This window comes from Erithacus rubecula, assembly GCF_903797595.1.
Source record: "Erithacus rubecula genome assembly, contig: SUPER_Z_unloc_4, whole genome shotgun sequence".
NCBI lineage: Eukaryota > Metazoa > Chordata > Aves > Passeriformes > Muscicapidae > Erithacus > Erithacus rubecula.
In genome coordinates this window covers 3,464,342-3,487,670 of record NW_027635670.1, presented here as the reverse complement: position 1 = coordinate 3,487,670, position 23,329 = coordinate 3,464,342, and the positions used below count along the sequence as shown (strand labels likewise).

Here is a 23,329-nt window from a genome sequence, read left to right as displayed (position 1 = left end):
CATACTTTGTGTTCATTCTGTGCAAGAAACATCCATGAGTCACTCATTAACAGCGGTGAGGCCGCTTATGTCAATGATATACAGGCAGCTTTGAAAGAAGCTGGCATGTTAAGTTACAGAGTTTGTCTGTGGTATAAAATTTTTCCTGTATTTCTTAATAATTAGCTGCAGGAAAGCAAGATACTTTTTTACACTTATATTTTACCTTTCATGTTAAAAAAAACAATGCACTGAAGCCAGGAATAACTGTCCGACCTCATATACTGTTTGACCTTGTCTTTGCTGCCCTTGATCTTTCTACAGGATTTCTTTGGTTTGTGAATACACAAGGAAAAAGTTGGACCTTAGTGAGGTAAAGACTGAAAAGCCCTTACTGATCTCCTCAAGATCTGGTGTTCTCCCTGATCACACTGGGAATCACTTGAGGAACTATTTGATTCTGCTCTTGAGCTTTTGTGACTTTTAACAGTGTAAAGAGTAAAAACACACCATAGAATCTTGGGAAAATGTGAAATGCATAAATATATAAATATTGTTGGCATTTAGTAGTGAAATTCTAAACAGACAACCACTTTGTGAAACCTTTCTTTCCATAAAGCTTGCTTTATTAATTTCTTCAGCACCCTTAGTTTCATTATCTGTAGCTGGAAGGTTAGAGTGATATTTGGTTTTCTTTCTTTTTGTTTTTTTTTGGGGGGGGAGCTTTTTTGTTTTTTTTTTTGTTTGTTTGTTTGTTTGTTTTTTGGGGGTTTCTTGGTACAGATTTCATTTGGTGAAAGACATTTTGAAACTGCTAATATTGCTGTCACATCTCCTGTACAGTGCATTATCTTTCTCTTCAGTGATCTGATATAATCTTTTACTTGGTGAGGGAGATATAAACTAACTTGGTTTCCTTTCTTACAAGGTAATATTTCAGGCTTTATTTGGCTTTTTGTGATAATTTGGTTTCACCTGAGAATATCATAATTAGTTGATTCTAAGGTGAAAGTCAATGATTATTAGATCCTTCAGGCTTACAAATTAAGAGTTAACAACTGACAGACTTTTAAAATTTCCATTCATATACAAAGTTTTATATTCATTAAACATAACTGAAATTGAAGCTACTTTTGAAGAAAGTAATGAAAAGGCTGCTGGGTAGTACATTAACTGTCCACTCCTTCCCCATGTATTTATAAAATATTCTGTCATCCCTGACAGCTGAGGATGCTGGACTTTATCTGTTGAGTGAGAGAGGTGGGGGGCCCCTGCAGGTCTGCTGATCACTTTCCAGTTGGCTGCTCTCAGGATACACATCTGCACCACAGCAGAGCTGGGAGAGCCAGGGGGGCTGCTGCATGGACCTGCAGTGCAAAATATCCACTGGTGGATTCCACAGTGCATGATTAGGAGTGATCTTTTACAGCATGTAGAAGTCCTATCCTACTGCAAATGCCAAATAGTGATGATTTCCAGATGCATCAGTCAGTTTTCACATGTCTTCAGTCTCAAGTGCATTGCGCACTTTCTGTGCCACAGTGCAGTATTCAGTATCCTGAAAATGATTGAGCCTGGCTTTCTTCACCCCTGCAAAGATGCTGTCTGGTTGGTCAGTTCTTTGTGTAGACCTGGGAAGCTCCATTTGGTCTTAAAGAAGCTCTGCTAACAACTCACCTGCTGGCACTGAACTCTGATTAGGATGCTGATTAGGATAGCCTGTTACGTGAAATTCATATGAGCAGCTGTTGAAATAGTCATTATGCAGTATTATCTACCAGAATGTGTTTGTCCTTTTTATGTAAATTCTTAATTATTCACTAAGTTTATTTCTTTTTTATAAACTGTAAATTTCATGTTGAGCATAATAACAAATACTATTTTATTGTTTACTCTGAAATGTCAAGTTATATGTAAATAAATATGTAGACTCTGTATTCACATAATGAATTGTCATACCAACAGTCTATTCCAATAAAGAATATTTTTTTGTAAGTTTTGAACTCTCTGGGGTATTTCATTGGCATATGATTTCCATATCAGGTTTAAAAGGGTGACACCCTTTATACATGTCCCTAAGAAATTTATCTGAGATATAATGCAATTACTACTTTTCCTTTCACATTTATATCAAGAACTTGGATAGGTATGTTTCCAAATTCAGTATCAGCATACATTCAGAAATCTGTTGCAGAAGCTCAAGACAGGAAAAAAAATAAAATAAAAAAAGTGATTTTATACTATCATTTCAATCTGTTACCTCTTTAAGGTTGTTAATGGCTAGGTTTTAACTTCTTAGTAGGAAGATTGAGCCTTTGATAGAAGATTGGTTTTTCCTTATACCTGTACACAGGCTTAAGCAGATGGCCATTCAAGGGAAAGAACAACATAAAACAAAAAGCCCATTGTTCTTTCCAGTTGCAGTGGAACTAACAATTTTATCCTCAAATGCATACACTCCTCCTTATCTCACAGCCATTTTGTGAGGTAGCCCTGTATTTTGTTCTTTTGCCAGCAGTTTTCATGGTATGCAACTTGCAAGTTGTTTCTTTTTCTCTTTGCTACATTTCATTAACATAGTTCACATTCATATCTACAAATGCAGGGTTTCTGAACTGTCAGGTGTATTTGCATTAACAAGATTAATATTACCATTTTTATACTGTTTTTATTCCACAAGTAGGGAAGAGAAAGGAAGAGCAATCAAATGAAAGAGTGTTCATTTCTGTGTTAATGCACATTCATTTCACCATTCAATGGCATTTTCATAATGCTGTAGGAACATAACATTTAACAAAGGTGCTGAGACAAATGAAATGTTTCAGCCTCATGGTAAATTCTCTGTTTACTTATATGCTGAGGTAGAAAATGATATTCCAATTGCTGATTTTGAGTGGAACAAACCACACACTTAACAAGGCTTGAAAAAAGCTATTAAAATTGCTTTCTCATCACTTGAGAAATTTTCTTTTTCTTTTTTTTCTTTTGTTTGTTTGTTTGTTTTGTTTTGTTGGGTTTTGTTTGTTTGTTTGTTTGTTTTTGTTTTTCATCGATTTTTCTTTATAGGATAATAAAGTGCTTGTATTTTTATAGGAGACAATGGTCGTGAAACATCCTCCATTTTATAAACAAAAAATTGTAAGATTTTTAACATAGTCATGGACAGGAAATAAAATTCACATGTGCACATTTTAAAGCATATTAGAGGGTACTGATTGTTTGTTAGTATCAGACTTCCTCTGTTTTGCAACTAAAGAAAATAATTTTTTGCCAGATTAAAAAACAATCACACACAATTTCCTTGTTTAAAAATTGTTAAGAGTATAAAGTGTCACCATGTTTTATGAGCAGTATGACTTTCCTGAAACAGCATGTGGGTTTGTGGTGTACACTGTTTAATCTGCCCAAGAGCAATATTGCTTTCTCGTGACTCTTCTTCCACCACATATTGTACACTCCACCTCAATGGACTCATTTTATTTACTGCTGAGTCAATATTTACCAGTTTGCTACTGCCTGCAGTAGTTTTAATCCCTGTCTGAGCAACTGAATGGTACCAGAGGCTTTTTAAAGCTTTAGGCCTCAATCCTGTCACACTCGTCGGTTTCTAGTGAAAGTTAAGGATGCTCAACACCCAGAATGCCTTGGTTATTATTGTTTATTACTTGTATTGCAATAGCCCTGGAGGACTTGATTAAGCAATGGGGAAATACTGTGAGGCAGGGCATATGTAAAACCTAGAAGGTGCTTTTTTTTTCCACAGTGTTTTTCTAACCCCATGGAACAAGTAGCAGGGTTTTTTTCCCTGCATGCGTGAACAGAAGGGATCCAGTTCTACCAGAAGCATACACCTGAGAAGGAACCAAAGGTAAGAGAGAATATGAGAGAAATGCCATAACAACAGCCATCAAGAAGCTGGTATCTTCTGCTTTGATACACTAAATCATTTTATCAATAGAGATTCCAGACAGGTCTGTTTCATTCTTCTGCAGATTGATATATGGCTTTGTAAGCAGTTTATTCTGACAAGTTTTCAGCAGTGAATTAAAGATACAAAATCTCCTTGGACCATACAGATATTAAAATACCAACCAGGGAAAATGAAAAACAGCTGTGTGAAGCTTTCTTTTGTAAAAACAGGTAGCTCACATGAAAAAAATTAATCGTCTTGAAGTAGATTGTCAGTTGTGTTGAAAAGACACTGTCCATAAAACACATTTTGGAAGAAGAGAAATAAATTTATCTGCAGCAATTGCAGTGTCTTATTCTGTATGTTAACTGCAGAACTTCCATTGCAAAGACTACTGTGACTCAGTAGCACTACTAAAAAATCAGTAGTGCTCTAATTAATCTAATGTCTAAAGGAATTTTTGCTTGCACTTAATATCAAGTATACTATCTTTGTTTTTTCTGGGGTACTTCACAAAGAAAAAAAGGTAGCAAGTACAGTCACATGATAAAATAGAAGCATGGTATGTATTTGCATCATGGTTTGCATTTGCAGCTTACTCTATCTTCTTTCTAATAAAAATAGAAAACCCCAGTTTTGCCCCAGGAAGAGAGAGAAAAGAAAATGATAGTAATCCTATGTGATCTATAATTAGGTCCTGTGTTTAAATACTACTCCAGATAGGAAAATAATTAAACTAAATAAAATAAAATAACTAAAGGAAATAAAACAACTATAGGAAAATAACTAAACTAAACAAATAATCAGTGCTAGAAAGCCTAAAACTGGCAGTTAACTCTAGGAAACTTTTTCCTGCTCTTCAGGTCCACACAAACATTGACCAGTCTTATTCACCTCATTTCAAGTCTGTGTGTGCAAATGTGAGTGTCCATCTGTGTGGTTTTTTTGTGTAAGACCATGAATCACCACCAATGCATGTTGTTTTGGCATATTTTCAGCGTGCACAGCAATTAACAATGATTACTTGAAATGTGAAGAAATAGGAATGTTTGATTATGTCATTCCTAGATGATTCAAACAGCAACATGCGAACTTTTGGGTTACAAGATTTTCATAATTCAAAGAATTCACAGTGCTTTCATATTGCAAAAGAAATACTGTCTAACATAAAATGGATTTTTTTCCCAAGATGCAGCACTAGAGTTTTTGCATTAACACCAAGTGAGTATTTGACAAATCAATATTTAATTATTTTAATGTGCTATACAATAAGCAACAGAAAATACAGAACAAAATATGAAAACCATTAAAATCAACAATTTGGGGTTTAACATAGATACAATTTACTGCAACAAAGGTAATTTTCCATTGATTGATGTACAGGTAAATAAAAATAACTGTTCTCAGGAAACTTCCAGTGAGTATTATGTCTTGGTTTCTGCACTGCTTTTGCAGTTTTTAAACTGTCATCTTCAATAACTTACAAAACTGTGAGAAAAAGCAGGGCTCAAACCAAAAGCATTAAAACCCCCAATAACTCTTTAACAAAAGATATAAATATTTCTTGAAGAAAAAAACCCCCTCAACAAATGAATTGTTCACATTTCATTATTTGTTACTTCCGTGTTAATTTTAAACTTGTTTTAGTTCTGAATTTTAATTTATGGGCCTCCAACTTCAATGCTAACACAGCATTTTTTTTATGAAGTTACATTTCAGAAGGATCATTAAAGCATTTTAAATTTGGGAAATTGTAATTGTTATAAGGCCACTTTGCATAATATTATAATAAACATTTTTAATTTGAAATAATAAACAAATTTAATTTGAAGAAATTTAAAGTTTCATAAAGGAAGGAAAAATCAGCAAATTTGCTGCACAATTTTTTATTACCCACTGGTCCAACAACAGGAAAGAGAATGGAAAGTAAAGTGCAATGCAAATAATTAAATAAATGTATCAGCTTTCAGTTTTATCACATTTGGAGAAATTTAATAAGAAAAATATCTACAAATAGCTTCATACTTCCTAGGACAAGTGATCTAATTTTGGCCAAGTGTGCATTTTATTCACTGATGACAAGAACTGAGAGATGAATCTGGAAATTTATCAAACCCTTTTACAGATACTAAATATACAAAATTAAGATTATGATAATCTTTTATGTAAATTGAAAAAGTTATATTTGATTTGGTGTGTGAAATTGATGGATACAGAAATACATAAATATTGGTGGAACACTTTGCCCCTCGATATATCTGCCAGTGGAATGTTTTGAGAAGCTCACTAGTGCCCTCTGAAGATGTTATTTGGTTGCCTGTTTATTGTAAATATTTTGCAAAAGGCCCCCTAAGAGTGTCTCCTAAAAGAGAGCAGACAGGACTAAATTAACTGAGCAGAGATGGAAGTGTGTCCCCTCTCATTCATTACCTCTGTTAAGTGAAATATGTGAGCCCTTGGCCTAAGATGCTTGGGACACTGAATTTATTCACAGGTGCCCTTATCAGGATCTAAGTTTTTATGAACTTACCTTCCAGAGGTTTTTTGATAGGTGCCACTGCAGCAGCAGGCAGCTCTACATGCTGAGCACCTGAAGGTTGTGTGAATACATGTCCCCACTAATGTCACTGCTCATTCATACACTTCTCTGACTTTGCAGTGCACGCATCACACAACAAAACTTCTATTGTGCCATTATAAACAAGCTGTGTGCAAATCAAGATAATCTGAGGACAAACTTTTACAGCTATCTATGGATTCATCACCTTTGTTCATATCGACACACACTTTTTTACATAGAGGCAATTTTACACCTGAGAAGGATACACAAAATTAATACACACTGCTACTTTTCCCCTGCTACCTTTTCCCCTGTTTTGAGTGGCAGCACCATAATAACGACTCCTGTTGCACATGATCACACTGATACAATAACAGAAAAATCAGTGCAGATGGAGCTCAAGGTACAGAAAATTCTAAATTGTGCAACTCTGTGTAATATGGTGCAGCCAAAACACATATTAATTGCAGTATTTGTGTTGTTTGGCTGTTAAGTGTTTTTTTTTTTTCCAGCACTGAATGGACACAGTGCTACTGCTTTTGCGGTTTTGTTTTTTCTTTTCATGAGGATGTCACCTCAGTTAGCCTGAAACCTGCATGAGATAAATTCCTTCCAGCCTATTTCCCACTCTTCACTGAAGTGAATGCTGATTTTTTTACCGTTCTCAATAGGAAGTCCATTGAGTCATCTTTTCATATTATCTCACCAAAGTTCTTATATAGTCTGTGGGCTGCAGTTGTAATATGGGACTTTAAATTCTTCGATGCTTCAGATCATACTTGTCATGGGAAATGATAGGGTGTGATCATTTTAGGTCTGTTCAGCAAGGTACTACCATGTCCTCAAATACAAGTTGTGCTGGTTTCAGCAGTTAAACCATGACACAAGTCTATACATGCACAGAATTAATACTATTACAAAAATACAGCTTTCTATATTACTTTTATACATGGGATTTTATTACTTTTCCCCACTGAATTTTCAGTCTTTACAAGAGGAATATGGGGATCTTTCAAGTTTCTTGAGGAAGCAGACCCGTAGCTGAACTCACAGTTCAGATGGGACTGTACAGTCTACAGCAGACAGGAGAGACTCTCTGGATGTGACCCAGGGAGGATGTGCCATGGGCTCCCAGACTGGCCCATGCTACCTGCTGTGCCTCGTTCTCCAGAGCTGGTTCAGCCTGGAGAAGGGGGGCCCTTGGGAGCACCAAAGAGCAGCTTCCAGTGCGCATGAGGGACTGTCAGAAACAGGGATCTTCTCTGTGGAGCACAGTGGGCAGGTGAGAGGCAGGAGAGGCTGAGACTGGCCATTTGGAAACCTTTCCTCAGGAGGACACATGAGCAGCAGCTCAGGCTGCCTATGGGCTTTGTAGGCTGTATCCCTCCCTGAGTAGCCTGGTCTGGCCCCATGCCTGACTCTGCCAGGGCATCTCCTGAGCTCTCTCCCTGGCTGGATTATCCTGTGGCACTGTGGTCCCTTGAACCTATTTGTTGTTCACTGTTAATGATGGTGAGCCTATCCTTGACATTAAAAGAAAAACATTTAACCCTGTATTTTTATATTACAATCTTCTATTTGGCAAGCATTTTAAATATTAACCAACCTGAGAAGGCTGAAGAACCCTTCCAAGAGTGTGTTTGATGTATCAAATCCCTAAGAGGCCCTTCTTCATCCCTTCTGTTCACTGCAGTTGCTAACTCCTCTTTCCATGTGAGAGCTGGTGGAAATAGATTTCAACCCTTTTTCCACTGACTATTTACTTTGCTGTTACATGTTCTTCCTTCATGTTGCCCATGAAGGACCGGGAAGAAATGGCAGTTTTTTCCTGAAAGATTGTAATTAAAAATCTTGTGTTTCACAGGGATATGAGTAGGGTCCTCTGTAGCAATATAACATGCTGTTGTACACTTAATCTCAATATTTTTAATTAAATTGGCTCAATTATATTTTTTTTTGCTGTCTTTTTAAAAGAAATCTTTCTGTCTACTATTCAATGTTAATTAACAGCTCTCCGGGGGTTGGTCTGGATTTTAAGGCACAGCTCAGCATAGCCAAGCTGTGATCCTCTGTCAAGGACTAAACTAAAGGAAAAACCTGTTAGCTCTTCTATTATTCCACTTCACAGTAAACAGTGTAGTGGATAATATCTGGGAATGTATGTTTCTCAGTTAACTCTTCAAACCTCACCTCTTTTTTTTTTACTCATGACCAGCTCTGATGAGCTGTTAGTAGGCATACCAATTATAATACTTTATCTATGACAAATGCAGATCTATGGTATGCTGTGGCATGATTCATAATTAGAGTTTCTGATAATGTAAGCTCATCCTAATGACACAATATCATAGCATCATTTTTGCTGTAATGTACACACTTCAGAGTTTGGCTTTCACTTGTCTGGAACTACATTTGTCCACTTTACTATTTTTTACAAAAATTTTTATGTACTTCTTTTACAATTGGTTATACCATGTAACATCCACATATTTTTATGAAGCCTGCTGTAATACTCGCACTGACACAATTTTATTACTGTGAGTAGTGAGTCATCAGTGGTATGTATCTCTGAATAGAGCTGATAATAAGGGGTTCAGTGTGCACTTTCTGATTGCTTACTGAAATGGACTTAAAGAGTTTCTGCAATATCTTATCTTTAGCTGCAAATTTATTTCTCATTTTCTCTGGGACTGGATAATCTAAGGAAATTACTTGGGTATAAGTAATCCTATAATTTTCAAATACAACTGTAAAACACTTTTCAAAGAATTCATCTTATCAGACACCTCATCAATCTTTATTTCCAAATTTGTAGCCTATTATTGAATCATAGAGTACCATCTGGGGGGAAAAGACGCAGTCACTGTAATTTGGGAGGCATACCCACTTATTCCACCTTTCCAGTGGATACTGTGAATTTGTAATTTGCTTCTGCAAGAAGAAAATCTCAAAAGTCATATCTCTTCTCTCTAACATTTTATTTCCAGACAATTTCTTTATTTCAGCAAAGACACCCAGAAAGATTAATACATGTTGGTCTGTATCTTCTACCAGTCTTTTCCACATTCTGAATTCTTGATTCAATTACAGTATAATATCAAGTATAATATAAATACGATTGATATAATGAAGTGCCTTTGAATAGTTATTTTAAATTCGGTTTTAAAGGAATTGTCAGAGAATTCCCCTCCTTGCTGAAGTTTGGTGTGAAATCTGCATTTTTTTTTCAAAGGAAGGTTTTCTTAGGAAGGTCTACCCTTATGTCCTGCTTGCTGTCTATAAAACCTCATTAATTGCATTCTCATCCTGGTTTGTTTAAAACTCCACCAATATTCAAGAAAATTGATAGCTTCTATGAGTCTCCTTTCTCCTTGGATCCAGCTTGTTAAAAACCTTGTGGCCTTTTCCCCCACAATTTTGCAGCATTTTAAGTATTGATCCTTCTAATTCACAGAATTACAGAATAGTTAGGGTTGTAATGGACCTTTGGAGATCATCTAGTCCAAGCCCCACAAATTTCATTACTTTTCATCCCAAAAGATTTGAAAAGAACTTTGAGATCCAGTCCAACCCATGATGGAACTATCAGGTCTGGGTCTTGGAAAGAAAATAATGCTAGCAGGTCCTTTGGGATTCACTGCTTCTGCTGATTCCAAAGCTGACTCTGATTCTCCAGAGAATAGGCTCATTCCTGAAGTGTCTGCCCACCACCATAACTGACCATGCTCTGTCTCACCAGACAATGCTATAAAATGCAAACAAACACACATCCAGGGTATTCCTTAAGTAGTGAAGTACCTTATAATTGGGACATATTCCCTGCCTCCTTTGTTCTTATATTTTTCATGATTTTTCTGGCCTGGAATTTACACTACTGTATAATGCACTCTCCTGTTCTCTCTCCTGTGAAGCCCCTTGACTAAAATCATCTACACTAAAATCACTACTACATTTAGTAGTGTAGGAACACATATGGACAACTTTATCAAGGTGTGTAAGTACAACCCATGATGCCATTTAGCCCCTGCACAGCTTGCTGTCCTTACCAGGACAATGTCAGGGAGAAATCAACCCATCATTCTCCTAAGAAAATCTCTGTTGTGACTTGTTGCAAAGTGAGAGGGGTTTTGTAGACTGGCTGAAGTCACGTTAAGGTTGCAGATGAAAGATAATAGATGCTCTGTCCTTGCCCTAGGAGGTACATTGCAGGGCCATTATGTCTACGTTACGTCAAGGTTTCTACTGACATAATGTTAGGCATTGATCTTGCCTACTACATTATCTATAAAGCAGATGGTAAAGTAACACGAATATATCTATACTATCACAACAATTTACTGTGCAAGGTCACTCATGCAACTACACATTCAGGTTATTTAGCGTAGCTGAAAACTTTTGCTAGAATGTAAAAATATTTTGGAGAAAAAAAAATCAGTCCCATATAAGGAAAAATATTTGATCAGGGTCTGGCAAAGCATTAAAATCAGGGTATTAAGAAGGAAACAGCCTGCTCAGCAAAATAATAAGATTTCTAAAATTAATAAGGCTATTTATTTTTATTTCCTCTGATTTGACAGCTATTGGAAGAAAGAGTATGTTTTGCCTGACAGTACTTTCTATTATGTAAACCAACTCTTTGTAGGGAATACAAATCCATGAACTTCTATTTTAACCTTAAATATCTGATGACATTAAGGATGTTGCTGGCATGATGAAGGATTAGCAAGTATATGCCAGAGTAAGCACAATTCTCAGAACCAAAGCAAGATCAGAACCCCAGAACTCAAGATGCAGAGGAAACTAAGGAGGTATGAATATATTATGCACCATTGCTAATATTTTGTCTAAAAATTATCCTAATTGTCTATGTGCATCCATTTAACAACTCAAGCTTAACCATTAGAATAAACATAAACTATCCGTATATCTGTGATAGCTGCAGGATATCATAGTGAGGATAAGAAACAGTATCTATATAGCACTGAATTTGGGACATCTATACTGTTAGATGCAAAGCAAGAGAACTGATCTGCTCTGTGATTTGGAAACATTCAAGAAAGGTCCAGGACCAGGAAGCTCTGAATCAATCCACTTATTGCACCCTTGCTAGCACAGGCAAAAATTATCTCCTGTGCTGTATACTTTGCTCACTAAGGCATAGTTTCGTTCCAAGTTCCTTCTGCTAGAAATATGTGTCTTATTAATGCAGCTTTCTTTCCATGTTGTATACTATTGTCTTCTCTTTTACTACACAGGATGAACTTTTGTCTCCGCAATTGCCCCTCTTGCATTTCACATTATATGTATAAAACTACAGCCTATTCCTAGAGTAGCATGGCTACATACATTCAGGTACACTTTTTAATACTAGATTACTGTTTGATCTATAAAGCCAGGGCAATAGTACTGCATGAATGCTGCTTTGGATGAAGAGTGCTTTCTGAATCACTGCTTTCATAACTTTCAAATATTTTCTTAAACAGTCTAGAGAGGAATCTTGAAATCTGCACATGTTATGGAATAATTTTCTTACTTCCTTGTTCTTTACAAGAAGACTCAGCTGAATCTCCTGTGCTATTGCCGTCACCTGAGGCTTTTACTCCATATACTGTAGTCTTGTCTGAAAGACTGTATTTGCAAAACCAGAAAAAACAAGCTCTATAGAATATATTGCACATGGACATGAGTAAAGTTGCCCTGACATGCAAAGTTTCCCCTTTGCATTGTCATATTTTCCAAATGACTCAAACATCTTAAAGAGAGAGGTACTTCTGCTTTTCACCAATGCATTCTTTTCACCAATAAATCACACCTGTTATTTGCATAGGCCTTTCTGATAGAAGAAAAAGAGCACAAGCTGAATGTTACTTTGCAAGATAGCTACAGTTTAGACTTCCTTCATCCACCCTCAAAGCTCTTTACTTCACTGTTGATTAAGTTCAGAAGTAATTCAGCTACACTTACTGTGGGAGTTAAAGAACAGGTAACATTTCAAGAAAAGTGGAACCTGTCTCCTTTGACCACCTAGGTTAGGGCATACCATTACTGATAATGGAGCAGGAAACACTAAATACCGTAATTTTGGCCTTTGATGAGCTTTCCAATCAGAGATCTGTGAAACTTCACACTCAGGTCATAATTTTCTTATGGCCTTGAAATTACTTGCTGAATGAAAGCTTTTGAATTCAGTGGAAAAAGGGTTTGGTTCTGACATCTCAAAATGCCCTGTAAAAGTACAGCTGATTGGAATCTTCTAAAGGACTTTAATAAAAAGCCAAAGATTTCCATCAGTATTCTGAATAGTGCACCCTTTTCTCTCCCTGTAACAAGCCACATCTACATCAGCAGTACAAGCTGATAAAAGTGAATTTTCCGTTGACATGCTTGTCAGCTTCCAAGAGACATAAAACATATGGGACTCTCCACTGGGTAGTCCTGGAAACAGAAGCTTTATGGTTAGCTATAAAGCTCTGGAGGATATACTGACCCTTGCCTATATTATTTTACTATTTAAAAGGCTATCTCTCATCTAGCTATTTTAATCACCATCCCTGAAGTTGACCTGTTTTTACACCTGCTCTTCTATTTTCAATTGCATTTTACAGTTACAAAATGGCATACACAGCATACCAAGATTATACAACCAAATGCATTTGTCTCTATACAGTGTATTGAATTTTTGAATCTGATTTTAGTTAAGCATTTTGATATTAGCATAAAGGTCTCAGTTACTTCTTACTGTAATGTGCTCCAAGTCATTTAGAGTTGCCATCACAAGCTGCAACTACAGGCTTAGTGATTGGAATTACTTCTTATCAACCGTGTCATTAGTGAAGCCATGATGCCATCAGAATTTACCAAGCTTTCAAATCAATGATAAAATGATTGTGTTTCAAAAAGCATTTACACCTTACAAATGTTTGCTTTTTTCTTCAATGAAAGAAGCAAATGAATATGAGTGATCCATCACATGATGTATTTCACTTACCTCGGATGTTCAGTCTAAGTTGTTTCAAAAAGGAGATGACACTTACATGTGACCTCATAGAACAACTTTATGAAGTTCCATGTGATTTTCTTGTGCAACCTGAGAGATCTACTGGCAACAGACAAAACCAAAAGGAACCAAGAAGGCAGTTAGTTTTTACAAGCATAAAAGCAATCAGACTCATGAGGTAGATTAGGCAAACTATAATTCAGTGTATTTTTTCCAGAGTACAATCTCTTCAAACCTTTTGCAACCTGTCCATAACAGAGAAATGAAGAAGTGACTATACAGAGATTTTCCAGACCAGTGAAGCCTTGTGAGTGTTGTGCTGGCAGGGAACACAGCCCAAGCAGTAGCCTGGCAGGCTGTTTCACAGCACAATGAGGCATGGGTGAGATGAACACTGCAGCAGCAGAGCAACAGGAAAGGAAGAGTGGCAGCTCACAAAGCAAAGGGTGACAGAAAAAAACCACAAGTGAAGCTGCCATGAAGAGTTATTTTTACCTGCAATACTTGCATGTATTGCCATGTGCCCTTCCAGTACATTATGACTCACCACAGGCTGGCCCACACCAAGGCAGCAACTTGTGACCGAGGCCAGCCTCTACAGGCACCGTTACATAACGAGAAAAGCAGGTTTTTTCCCCCCCAGCATTTACAGTTTTATTGGTCTTTCACTTTTTCATTGATACTTGAGAACTGAATGGTAAGCTGGACATTTTTCTCCTCCTCATTCTTCCCACTAGCTGCTTATGCCAGCATGGGTGTCTGGCTGGTCACAGGGTAAACCCAGCTGGTCTATCTGAGAGGAAATAGAGAGAGAAACATGCAGGGTGGCTGTGTGGGCACATGGGGACTCACATTAGCACCAGGCAAGATGGGGAGTGTGGGAAGGCGGGCAAGATCATCACCTTCACCAGCTCTGACAAGTTACATGAACGTTCAAATTATTTGTTGCATTTAGAAATATGCTGCAATTTTTAAATTTTGCTGAATATATGCAGGCTTGAACAACATGCTCATTTGAGCTTGATGGAAATTGGCTGGAGGCAGCCTGCAGCAGCATCGTCTAACACCTGCTACCCTGCCAGCACTCACCAGTTTCTGAGCTGGAACAAGCGAACATTGTTCATGAGAATCCAATATGTTTGTTTACAGTTCTCATTAGGAGAATGAATTGTTAATCCACCACTAAAAGAGACTATTTTATCAGGCACAAATACTTGCAGAACCATGGGCATCTGCCCACCAAATTCAGGATGCTGAATTCCCAAAAAAGTAGACTGCAAATTGCCATACAAGCACTACAGTTTTTATTTAATTCATTTGGAAGTGGCCATCTTTCCATATCAGCAACATTTTATACAAAGAAATGCAACCAACATTTCAAAAGCTGCCTTTCCAGACATTAGTCCGCTGCTGTAATTGTATCTATTCCAGAGGCTTAGGGCTCTGTTAGTTTATCTGTGCGAGGCAAAGACTGTAAAATGTACTTGCAAGTGATGAATGGAAAATGCACAAGTGTGCAGCTGCAGACTAACCTTTGGCCTCCTTAAGGTTTCTCTTTTCAAAATGAGGGTAATATAAGCCACTTAGGCTAACCTGGGCTTAAAAGACTTAAAAAGCAAAGTTCCAGTCTGTAGTGATATTTGTCTTATCCCAGTATTTCCCACATTACTGGAAGAAAAATATTACTGTGTAAGTACCTTTATACAACTCCACTGAAAATTGCAATGCAGAGCAAAAAGCTTCACTGCTTTAAGTAAAGAAATAAGGTTCTACTCATAATATCATCATCTCCACTATTTTTTTTTTTTTTCCAAATGGCTGTTCAATGTCCTCAAGGGAGAAAGAGAAAGAACACTTCCTGGTATTAACAGTATGTGAAAACATGTAAACCAGTGGTTTTGAGATGCAGTAGTTACCTTGCAAAGTCACGCCCTGGTTACTTCACTGTAATTCATCTGTGTAGTTATGCCAAAAATAAAAGTGTATGTACAAGAGATAGCATGAAACAGGTGGGATGGAATGTTATTTTGAGCTATTTCCTCAGACAAGTATAGTTCCTAACTGCACATTCTAACAGGGTAGCTGCAAGCTGTGGGGAAAGTTTCAATGGACAGACAATATAATCTCCCAAATCCTGTGATTCTGGGAAGTAAATGAGGCTATGGAAATTAACTTTTTTTGGCTCTTATTTAGAAGAGAGGTGGTGAAGAACAAGCTCTGCAGAAGACTTTTCATCAGGCAGAATACAGGCATAATCACTGCTGCAAAGCATTTTGGACATGATTGCACAGAATTTAGTTCTTACGTCAACAGAAAAAAAAAACACAAAGGAAGAATAAGCTACAAATTAGGTGTTCTTATTGCTGCTGCTGTTTCACTAGTTTATGTAAAGGACATTTCCAAGCCCCCAGTAGTAACTAATATAGCTGACAAGAGCCCTGCTTTTTTCAAGTCACTGTCAGTTTTTATAAAGCAGTGACTTATTATGAATGATAGACAAATCCAAAGACTTTAAACATAATGTCTGAAGCCCACAAATTCAACAGATTGGGAGACAACAATATGCATTGTACATAATTTTTACAGTTCTTACCATGTAATAAGATTTTTTGAACTAGATGGCACTTTGTCACTGTTTGGTGGGTTTTTTTTGTTTCTTTTGTTCTGGGGGTTTTTGTTGTTGTATTTTTGTTTGGGGTTTGATTTTAGTGTGTGCGTATTCTGTTTTGGTTTTTGTTTGCTTGTTTTGTTTTAGTTTCTGGATTTTATTCCCTGAAATGTAATCCTTAGCTGCCCAGGCAAACAAGAAGGGGTGCCTTACTCCCATCCTTTGTGTTGCAAATCTGTTTGCAACAGATTTGTACAGCATCTTCTAGAACAGAGACAGGCACAGGCAATTTTTGCCCTTAAGTCTCACAGTATCTCTGCACATGTGGAAAAATAGAGTCCAGTACAGTAGCTCCAAGTCCTTGGTGGGAAGTTGGAGTGAATTATTCTGAGCAGCTATCTTGTCTCACTAAAACATACTTTTTCCTTCAAAAAGGCCTGTCTTGTGAAACAAGTGGGCTGACAAATCAGGTCAGTATATGCCTAGGTCAGACAAAAAGCAAACTCTTCCCCAAAACTCAACAGTTCCTGATTTTGAGTTCAGACACCCCCACACTTCTCTTGCACTGAGCTACATTTCAGCCCTGAGTGGTGTTTACCAACACTGCTCTGGAACTCCCTTATCTAATATACTGTCTTCCATATTGCATATGGGCTTCTGTTCACACACTTTTACAGCTTAGAAGGTGCCTTGTTGATACCATTCTGCTGTATAAACACCAAAATGTTTGTCTGTCTTCTGTTGTGAGGCAATGAGGTAGAATCACATGACAAATGCATCATACTTCCTTCTCATGGCAGCTTTTGTACAAGCACCTCCCAGCTCACCAGTCTCCAACCTCGTTCCCCCTGGCTTGCATTTCTGAGTGCCAGGCAGTTCTCCAAGCTCATCCATGGTGCCTTGAGGCAGCAGCTTAGCTCAGCATGGATTCCGAGCTCCCAGTTCCCACTGCACTTATGCAGACTGTGCTTCTTGCTGACAGCAGTGACTGTGCAGTAAGACAGCTCAGGCAGCCCCTCCAGTTTGAACTCAGGGACAAGGATGGGGATGGACAGGAAACATGAACCACAGCTACCTGAAGCCATCATTTGTGAGCTGCCATGAAGCAACATTCTGTACGATGACTCAGCTTTTACAAAGAAAATAAAAGAAAAAAATATAATGTATCCAGCAGGATTTCAAATTACTTATGCTGGTATTTAAAACTTTGAGTCAAACCAGGCAGCAGAAACATGGGACTTGGCTAAAACTGCCTGGAAACTACACCTGCCATTTGAATATGCTTCTTTCAGAACTGCCATTCTGACAGCTTCTTCACATCTCTTAAAATAAATGTATATTAAATTTGAACTCCTTGGTGAGGAAGGGATTTTTGGTGACTTGTAGCAGCAGAAAATGTAACTTCCTCTTTCTCAGTAAGGGCTAATAATAATAAAAAAAATTAATACTGAATCCTAGAATAAATGAGAAATGGTTTATATAAAGATGCAGAAGAGATTTGACATGCAGAAGAAAGGTAGTTTCCACAAAACTTAATGGACTTTCCACACTACAGTGAGTCACTAAACACATGGCCATTTATTATACCAAAAATGGAACAGTGAAGTACATCAAATGTATCAAATGAAAGCAAGAAACTCCCAGTCACTTCATCATTTGGGTCTGTAAATTTACAGATTGCAACCATTGTTTCAAAGAGATGCTAGGAATTCCTCAGGTTTCTAATATGATGGTGGACATGTTAATTTGCACTCAAATACTTAAGCTATTCATAAATTAAAAAGATAGAGTGACCATAAATACCTATTAGCCTGCAAAAGATTTTCAAGATGTGCCATAAAATACATATTACTTTTTTTTCTTAGACTTCAATGTTCAGTCATTTTTCCTCTTAAATGCCTCTTCATTCAAACAAGATGTTTTGGCTAAAAAATAATGCTTCCAAATTTCAAAAATGAATATTTAGTGTCAGATTTGTAGTTTTTTGCCTTTACTGAGAGAAGATGCTTTGAAACAACACAGATATACCATACTCTAGCTCTTTTTAAAAATATAAAAGTGCCAGGGTTCAGCTGGGTTTGAATGCCTTCTACTGTTGTTGGTACTCCAGGACAGGAACATTTTGCTGACAGGAACCCTCTGTCCTCAAGCCTAGATTTTAGTCATCGACTGGTTATCCTAATCTGATCTCATGTTTCCATTTTCCTCCAGTTCCAACTGACTCACTTTGCTCTTCAGATGTATTCACACAAAGAATCCTTGCGTTGCTGAACCTCTCTATATTCACTACCACATTCACCCATTTCCTTGGCAACAAAATTACTTCACACCAAGTTATTGTTACATTTATTTTAGGCATCTCTCCGCAGATCTATTTTCTTCTTTTGTGTGGTCAGACCAGAACAGTTTACAATGGTTTACTTTTTTTTTTAAGCTGATGACTGAAGCTAATTATACTTAGCAGAGCAGATAAAAACCCCAAGTCTTTGAAGCTCTGTGGAAAGCTGTGAAGACATATCCAGGCTGCTGCTGGTAGCCCTGCATGGGGACCTTTCTCATTAAGGTGGAACTAGGAAAGTGGTAATTAATGCTCCTTGTCCTGTCCACTACAACTGTGATCCTTCTAACATTGCCCTAAATAAGCTGTTTCACTTACAGTGTGTAAGTATACAGCCAGCTTCAGAATCAATGGTCTCCAAATTTTTGTCAATCTTTTGAGAAAATTTTATTTTAATGGCTACACATGGAATATGTACATATGTAGCTTGAGCTACAAATAAAAAATAGTACAAAACCACACAAGTTAAAAGGAAAACTATGTTAATATCATGCATGAATCTAACACCAGGAAGCCTGAATTACATCAAATGGCTCTGGTGATTGAAAATACATAAACACAATACAGTTTATTCTATATTCAGGATAGAAAACAGGAAATAACACAACTGGCCCACTCATCTGCAGATGCTAATTTCAGAAGAGGATCTCTTGTGTGGAAATTTGCTGGCTCCTATATTTCAGTAGATTTCTAATGTATACTTCAACAACTTTGGAGTTTAATTTCATTGTACTGTACAGTGGACTCTAATAGACTCAGCTTATCAACCTTAATGACCACAGTATAACTTACATTTTGTCTCGTGCTGCAGAAAACTCTGGGAGTTGTGAGGCCAAGACAGGGTATAAGGCATCGAGAGAATGGAAATTCCTGAACTCCCACTCTGCAGCACTTGGAATAAAATATCAATTAAAGAGGCCAGTTAATTACTGCATAACCGGAAGTTTGTGATTTACAAAAAAAAAAAAAAAAAAAAAGAAAAAAAAAATCAAAAATTCAATCTCCCACCCGAGGGTCACTAGTAGCACCAGGAGCTGCTATCTGCGCGGAACTGTCAGCTCCAGCCTGGGCTATTGTCGGTGTCCCTCGGCGGTGCCGGGGCCCGTGCGGTGAGGGCAGCGGCGGGGGCGGGCAGGGGTTCCCGGCTCCTGGTTCCTGGCTCCCCGTCCCCGCGGGGGGAGCTGTCCCTGTCCCTGTCCCTGTCGCTGTCCCTGTCCCTGTCCCTGTCCCTGTCCCTGTCCCGGTTTCCCGGTTCCCCGGTCCCTGTCCCGGCAGCGCCCGCCAAGGCCCAGCGGCCCCGCGCGACCGCCGCGTGCCGACATCGCCCCCTGCCGGACGCACCCTACCCCACAGCGCAGCGCGAGCGGCTCTCATTGGCACCGCTCCAGTGGGCGGGGCTCCGCCGCGCTTGGCGCGCTCCCATTGGGCGAATCCCGGGAAGGGGCGGTGCCGCCTCCTCACGTGAGCGGGGGCCACGCGCTCGCCCGCCCGATGGCGCCCCCTGGCGGTCGGCGGCCTGGCGGTCTCGCCACGCCGGCATGGAGGGGAGCGGCGGCGGCGGCGGCGGCGGGGCGGATCCGGGCCCGGCCACGGCCCCGGGCGGGGAGGGCGAGGGCTGCGAGGGGCTGTGGGAGCTGCCGGTGGAGCACTGCGAGAGGCGGCCCGTGTGCGGGCGCTGCAGGTGACGCGGGCGTGGGGCCGCGGAGGTGCCGCGGGGCCGGTGGGTCCCGCCCCGCTCTCCGTGAGGCGGCGCCGAGGCCCCGGGCGGGCGCCGGTCGGGGGCTCGGCAGGGACCGAGCCGCCCTCAGGGTCACCCGCTCGGAGCGGGTCTGTGCGAGCGGGGTCTCGCTCGCCCTGTGCGCCCTCCAGCGCCTGCGGCATCGCACAGTCAGAACGGGTCGGGCTGGGAGGGACCGCACCGGCCATCTGGCCCAGCCTCCCTGCTCTAGCAGGGCCATCCCAAAGCACACGGCTAAGGATTGCATCCAGATGGTTCTTGGATATCCCAGTGACTCCACAACCTCTCTGGACAATCGGTACCAGACAGTAGAGAAGTTCTTCCTCGTGTTGAGGTAGAACTCTCCGTGTGGGTCAGTTTCTGCCTGTTGCCTCTTGTCCTGAAGGCATGTACACACCTCTTGTGTAGCAGCAACGTGACATAAACGTTTCCAAATAGTGGGTAGGTGTGGGGAATACCCAGAGGCTCAACGCAGAGAGGGTGCTCCACCTTTTTCTGTATGCTCACCTTTGGAAAGCAAAGGGGAGGTGAAGATATGTTCATGCAGTGAGGCACATGAGGCTTCAGTATGTCTTCAGTATGTTTTCAGTATGGCAGTCTTTGGTGCTTTGTCAAAAGAAAATGGGAAACCTAACAGCTTTACAGATAATTTTGAAATCCATTCAAGCATTGATTAATACAACTTGTGAATTCTGGTGTCTTTTTGAAGCAGGCAGTGACCTATGGTCTTGCAGAAATACCTCACAACCTGATTTTATGCTTGTGAATATCCTTTTAGTAAAGTGAGTGCAGGTTCCTGAACTGAAATGCTTGTGCATAACTGCCAAGGAAAAAAAGCTTCTTAGCACCTGTGCTGATTAATCTGCTCCTGGTCTCTGGTGAAATAAGTGGAAAGGCATGTAATTTTGCTAACAGTGTAGTTGTACTCTCTTTTGAGTCTCAGAGTTCAGAAGCTTGTTGCTGGTGAGTTTCCTGTATGTAAGTTGTGATAAAAAGTATATATTGTGCAAGTCACAGTATTTGTAAGTGTTCACTGCTAGAAAAAGTAGTCATAAGCAATACTTGATGCTCAAAGATGAAAACCAAGCAGGTGAGTGACACTTGCCTTTTGCTGCCCTCTTTTTTCTCCAGTGACTTATAGCTCAAAAAACTTTTTGAGTTGGATGTGGTGTTGTATCTAATAACTCTCAGTAAATATAGGGTTTTTTTGAAATGTGAATTTATCCTGTCCCCCTTGAACCTATGTAAATTTCATGTGTCAGCAACATCTTTCTAGAAAGGACACACACATCACAGCCTACAAACCATAGTGGGGAGGAATTACCTTTTAGAGGCTTCCACCTTCCTCTCTTGCACATAGTATTCCAGGTATGAGCAAGCCAACTGGAGATGCATACCTTGGATGATGCATTTCTTGTAAGGATCCTTCCTCCTGCTTAGTTTCCTAGTAATCTTTTGGGAAGCCAAAGTTGATTTTTGTCAACTATGGCATTCTTACCCCTGTATTTACTCTTTCTGAGATCTTAAATAGTTCTGAGAATTAGAGTTTCCTTTTGCAAAAGCCATGACAATTTTTTTCGTATAAACCATGTATTTTGTAAGGTTCTACTAACCGTATTTTTATTTGTAGTATCTGTTCACATTAATAGTCTTCTTTGTTGAAGTTTTTTTTTGAAGTAGTAATGCTCAGCATTTCTAGTCCTGAACATGCCAAGGAATTGGCTGAGAGTTAACCCACTATTATTCCTTACTGAACTTTTTAATGCTGAGTTTTTAAAAAATGCCTGTAGAGTACTGCTCATTATTGTTTCTTTTGTTAGTGTGTTTCGCAGTATCTACCTTAGTTCTTTCAATTTTGAAATATGAGTCACATAAAATAATGGTTTCTATAATAGGTATCTCTCTGTTTTCTTTCATAGTTAATGTGGTGCAAAGTATTTATTCAGCTCCTCATTACCATGTGGAGTGGTAAAACATGAGCTTCCTAAAGAGCTGTGGATGAATTACATTTCCTTGTGAGGAGCATATGAGGGAGCATGTGAGGGAACAATGGGCATAGATACAGAAAGAAATGTAGAGGCAGAGGAACCAAGGAGGATGAAAAGACCACAGAGCTACTTTTAAAGAAAAAAAGGAAAATGTCTTCTTTTTTTAAAATTAATTTTCTTTTTTTTGGTGGTGGTGACATTGCAAGACTAAATTGTACATTCAGTGTATTTTTGCCATGTATCCCCTCCATAATATTCTTCAAGATTAGAGATAAATTATGCTTTTCATTGGTCATGACATTCTGCAGCATGATTTTGTCAAAGTGGGTAAAGCTGTAACTTAGGGTGCCTCATGGGATGCGATATTACCCTTAACAGTATCCTGTTGATTGGGGGCACATATATTTAATTGACTTCCTCAGTTTTCTGAACTCTAGATTTTTGTTGTATGGTACCTTAATGAATGTGATTTGGGTTTAAATTCTGTATGAAAGCATGGGCTCTCTGTAGCGTCATCTGGATTCCTCAAGGGAACTACTTCAGGTTATGGGTTTTTTTAGATATGGCAAGTGCTGATTGACAACTTGCTAACAAGTGCTCAGTCAAGATGTGAAATAGAAATGTGGGAGTAAGGTGGATAAGTTTTCATTTTGGATGATATGAATGTCACATTGAGTGTCCTGAAGGAACAGGATGTTTCTAAGTTATGTATTTGAGACTTTTTATTGCCTCTGGTCGGGAAAGTATTAGCATTTGCAATAGCTTATGGTGGAGAACTTGAACAAAATAAAGTAATACGATTTTACATTTTGAAGGTTTTTGTGTAATGCCAGTTAAAAAAAAAGAAGTGTAAAATGACCCTGCTTATGGTTGGTGTTTGAGATGGCTAGCAGCAGATGCAAATGAAGTATGTGCAGTTGACTGTTTTATTCTGGAGGAGGGAATTTAATACATTGTCTGCCAAACCGAAAGGTTAGTGGGGATAAACTTTGAATAGATAACTTCATAAGGATTTAATATTCTACTTAATAAGTATTCTCTTTGTTTTCAGAAGTTAAAGCCCCACGCCCAAACATTTAAATAGGAGAATAAGCTCAATATCATTTGCAAGTTGCTTTTAGCTTGAAAAACAAAATGAGCAGGTCCCACAGCTGAAGTAATGGAGGATAGCAATTTGATTTTGTGGTGCGACACTGATAGCAATTTAATGT

At 38.9% G+C, this 23,329-nt stretch overlaps 1 protein-coding gene across 1 annotated transcript in view; it reads left to right on the top strand.

The window, feature by feature from the left end:
* Window positions 1-19,891: 19,891 nt before the first annotated feature.
* Window positions 19,892-23,329, top strand: part of DTWD2 (DTW domain containing 2) — a 60,875-nt gene continuing 57,437 nt past the window's right edge. Inside the window, exon 1 of the mRNA XM_079331526.1 lies at window positions 19,892-20,073. Coding sequence (XP_079187652.1) covers window positions 19,931-20,073 — 143 coding nt within the window. The 5' untranslated portion in view covers window positions 19,892-19,930. The remainder of the gene's footprint in view (window positions 20,074-23,329) is intronic.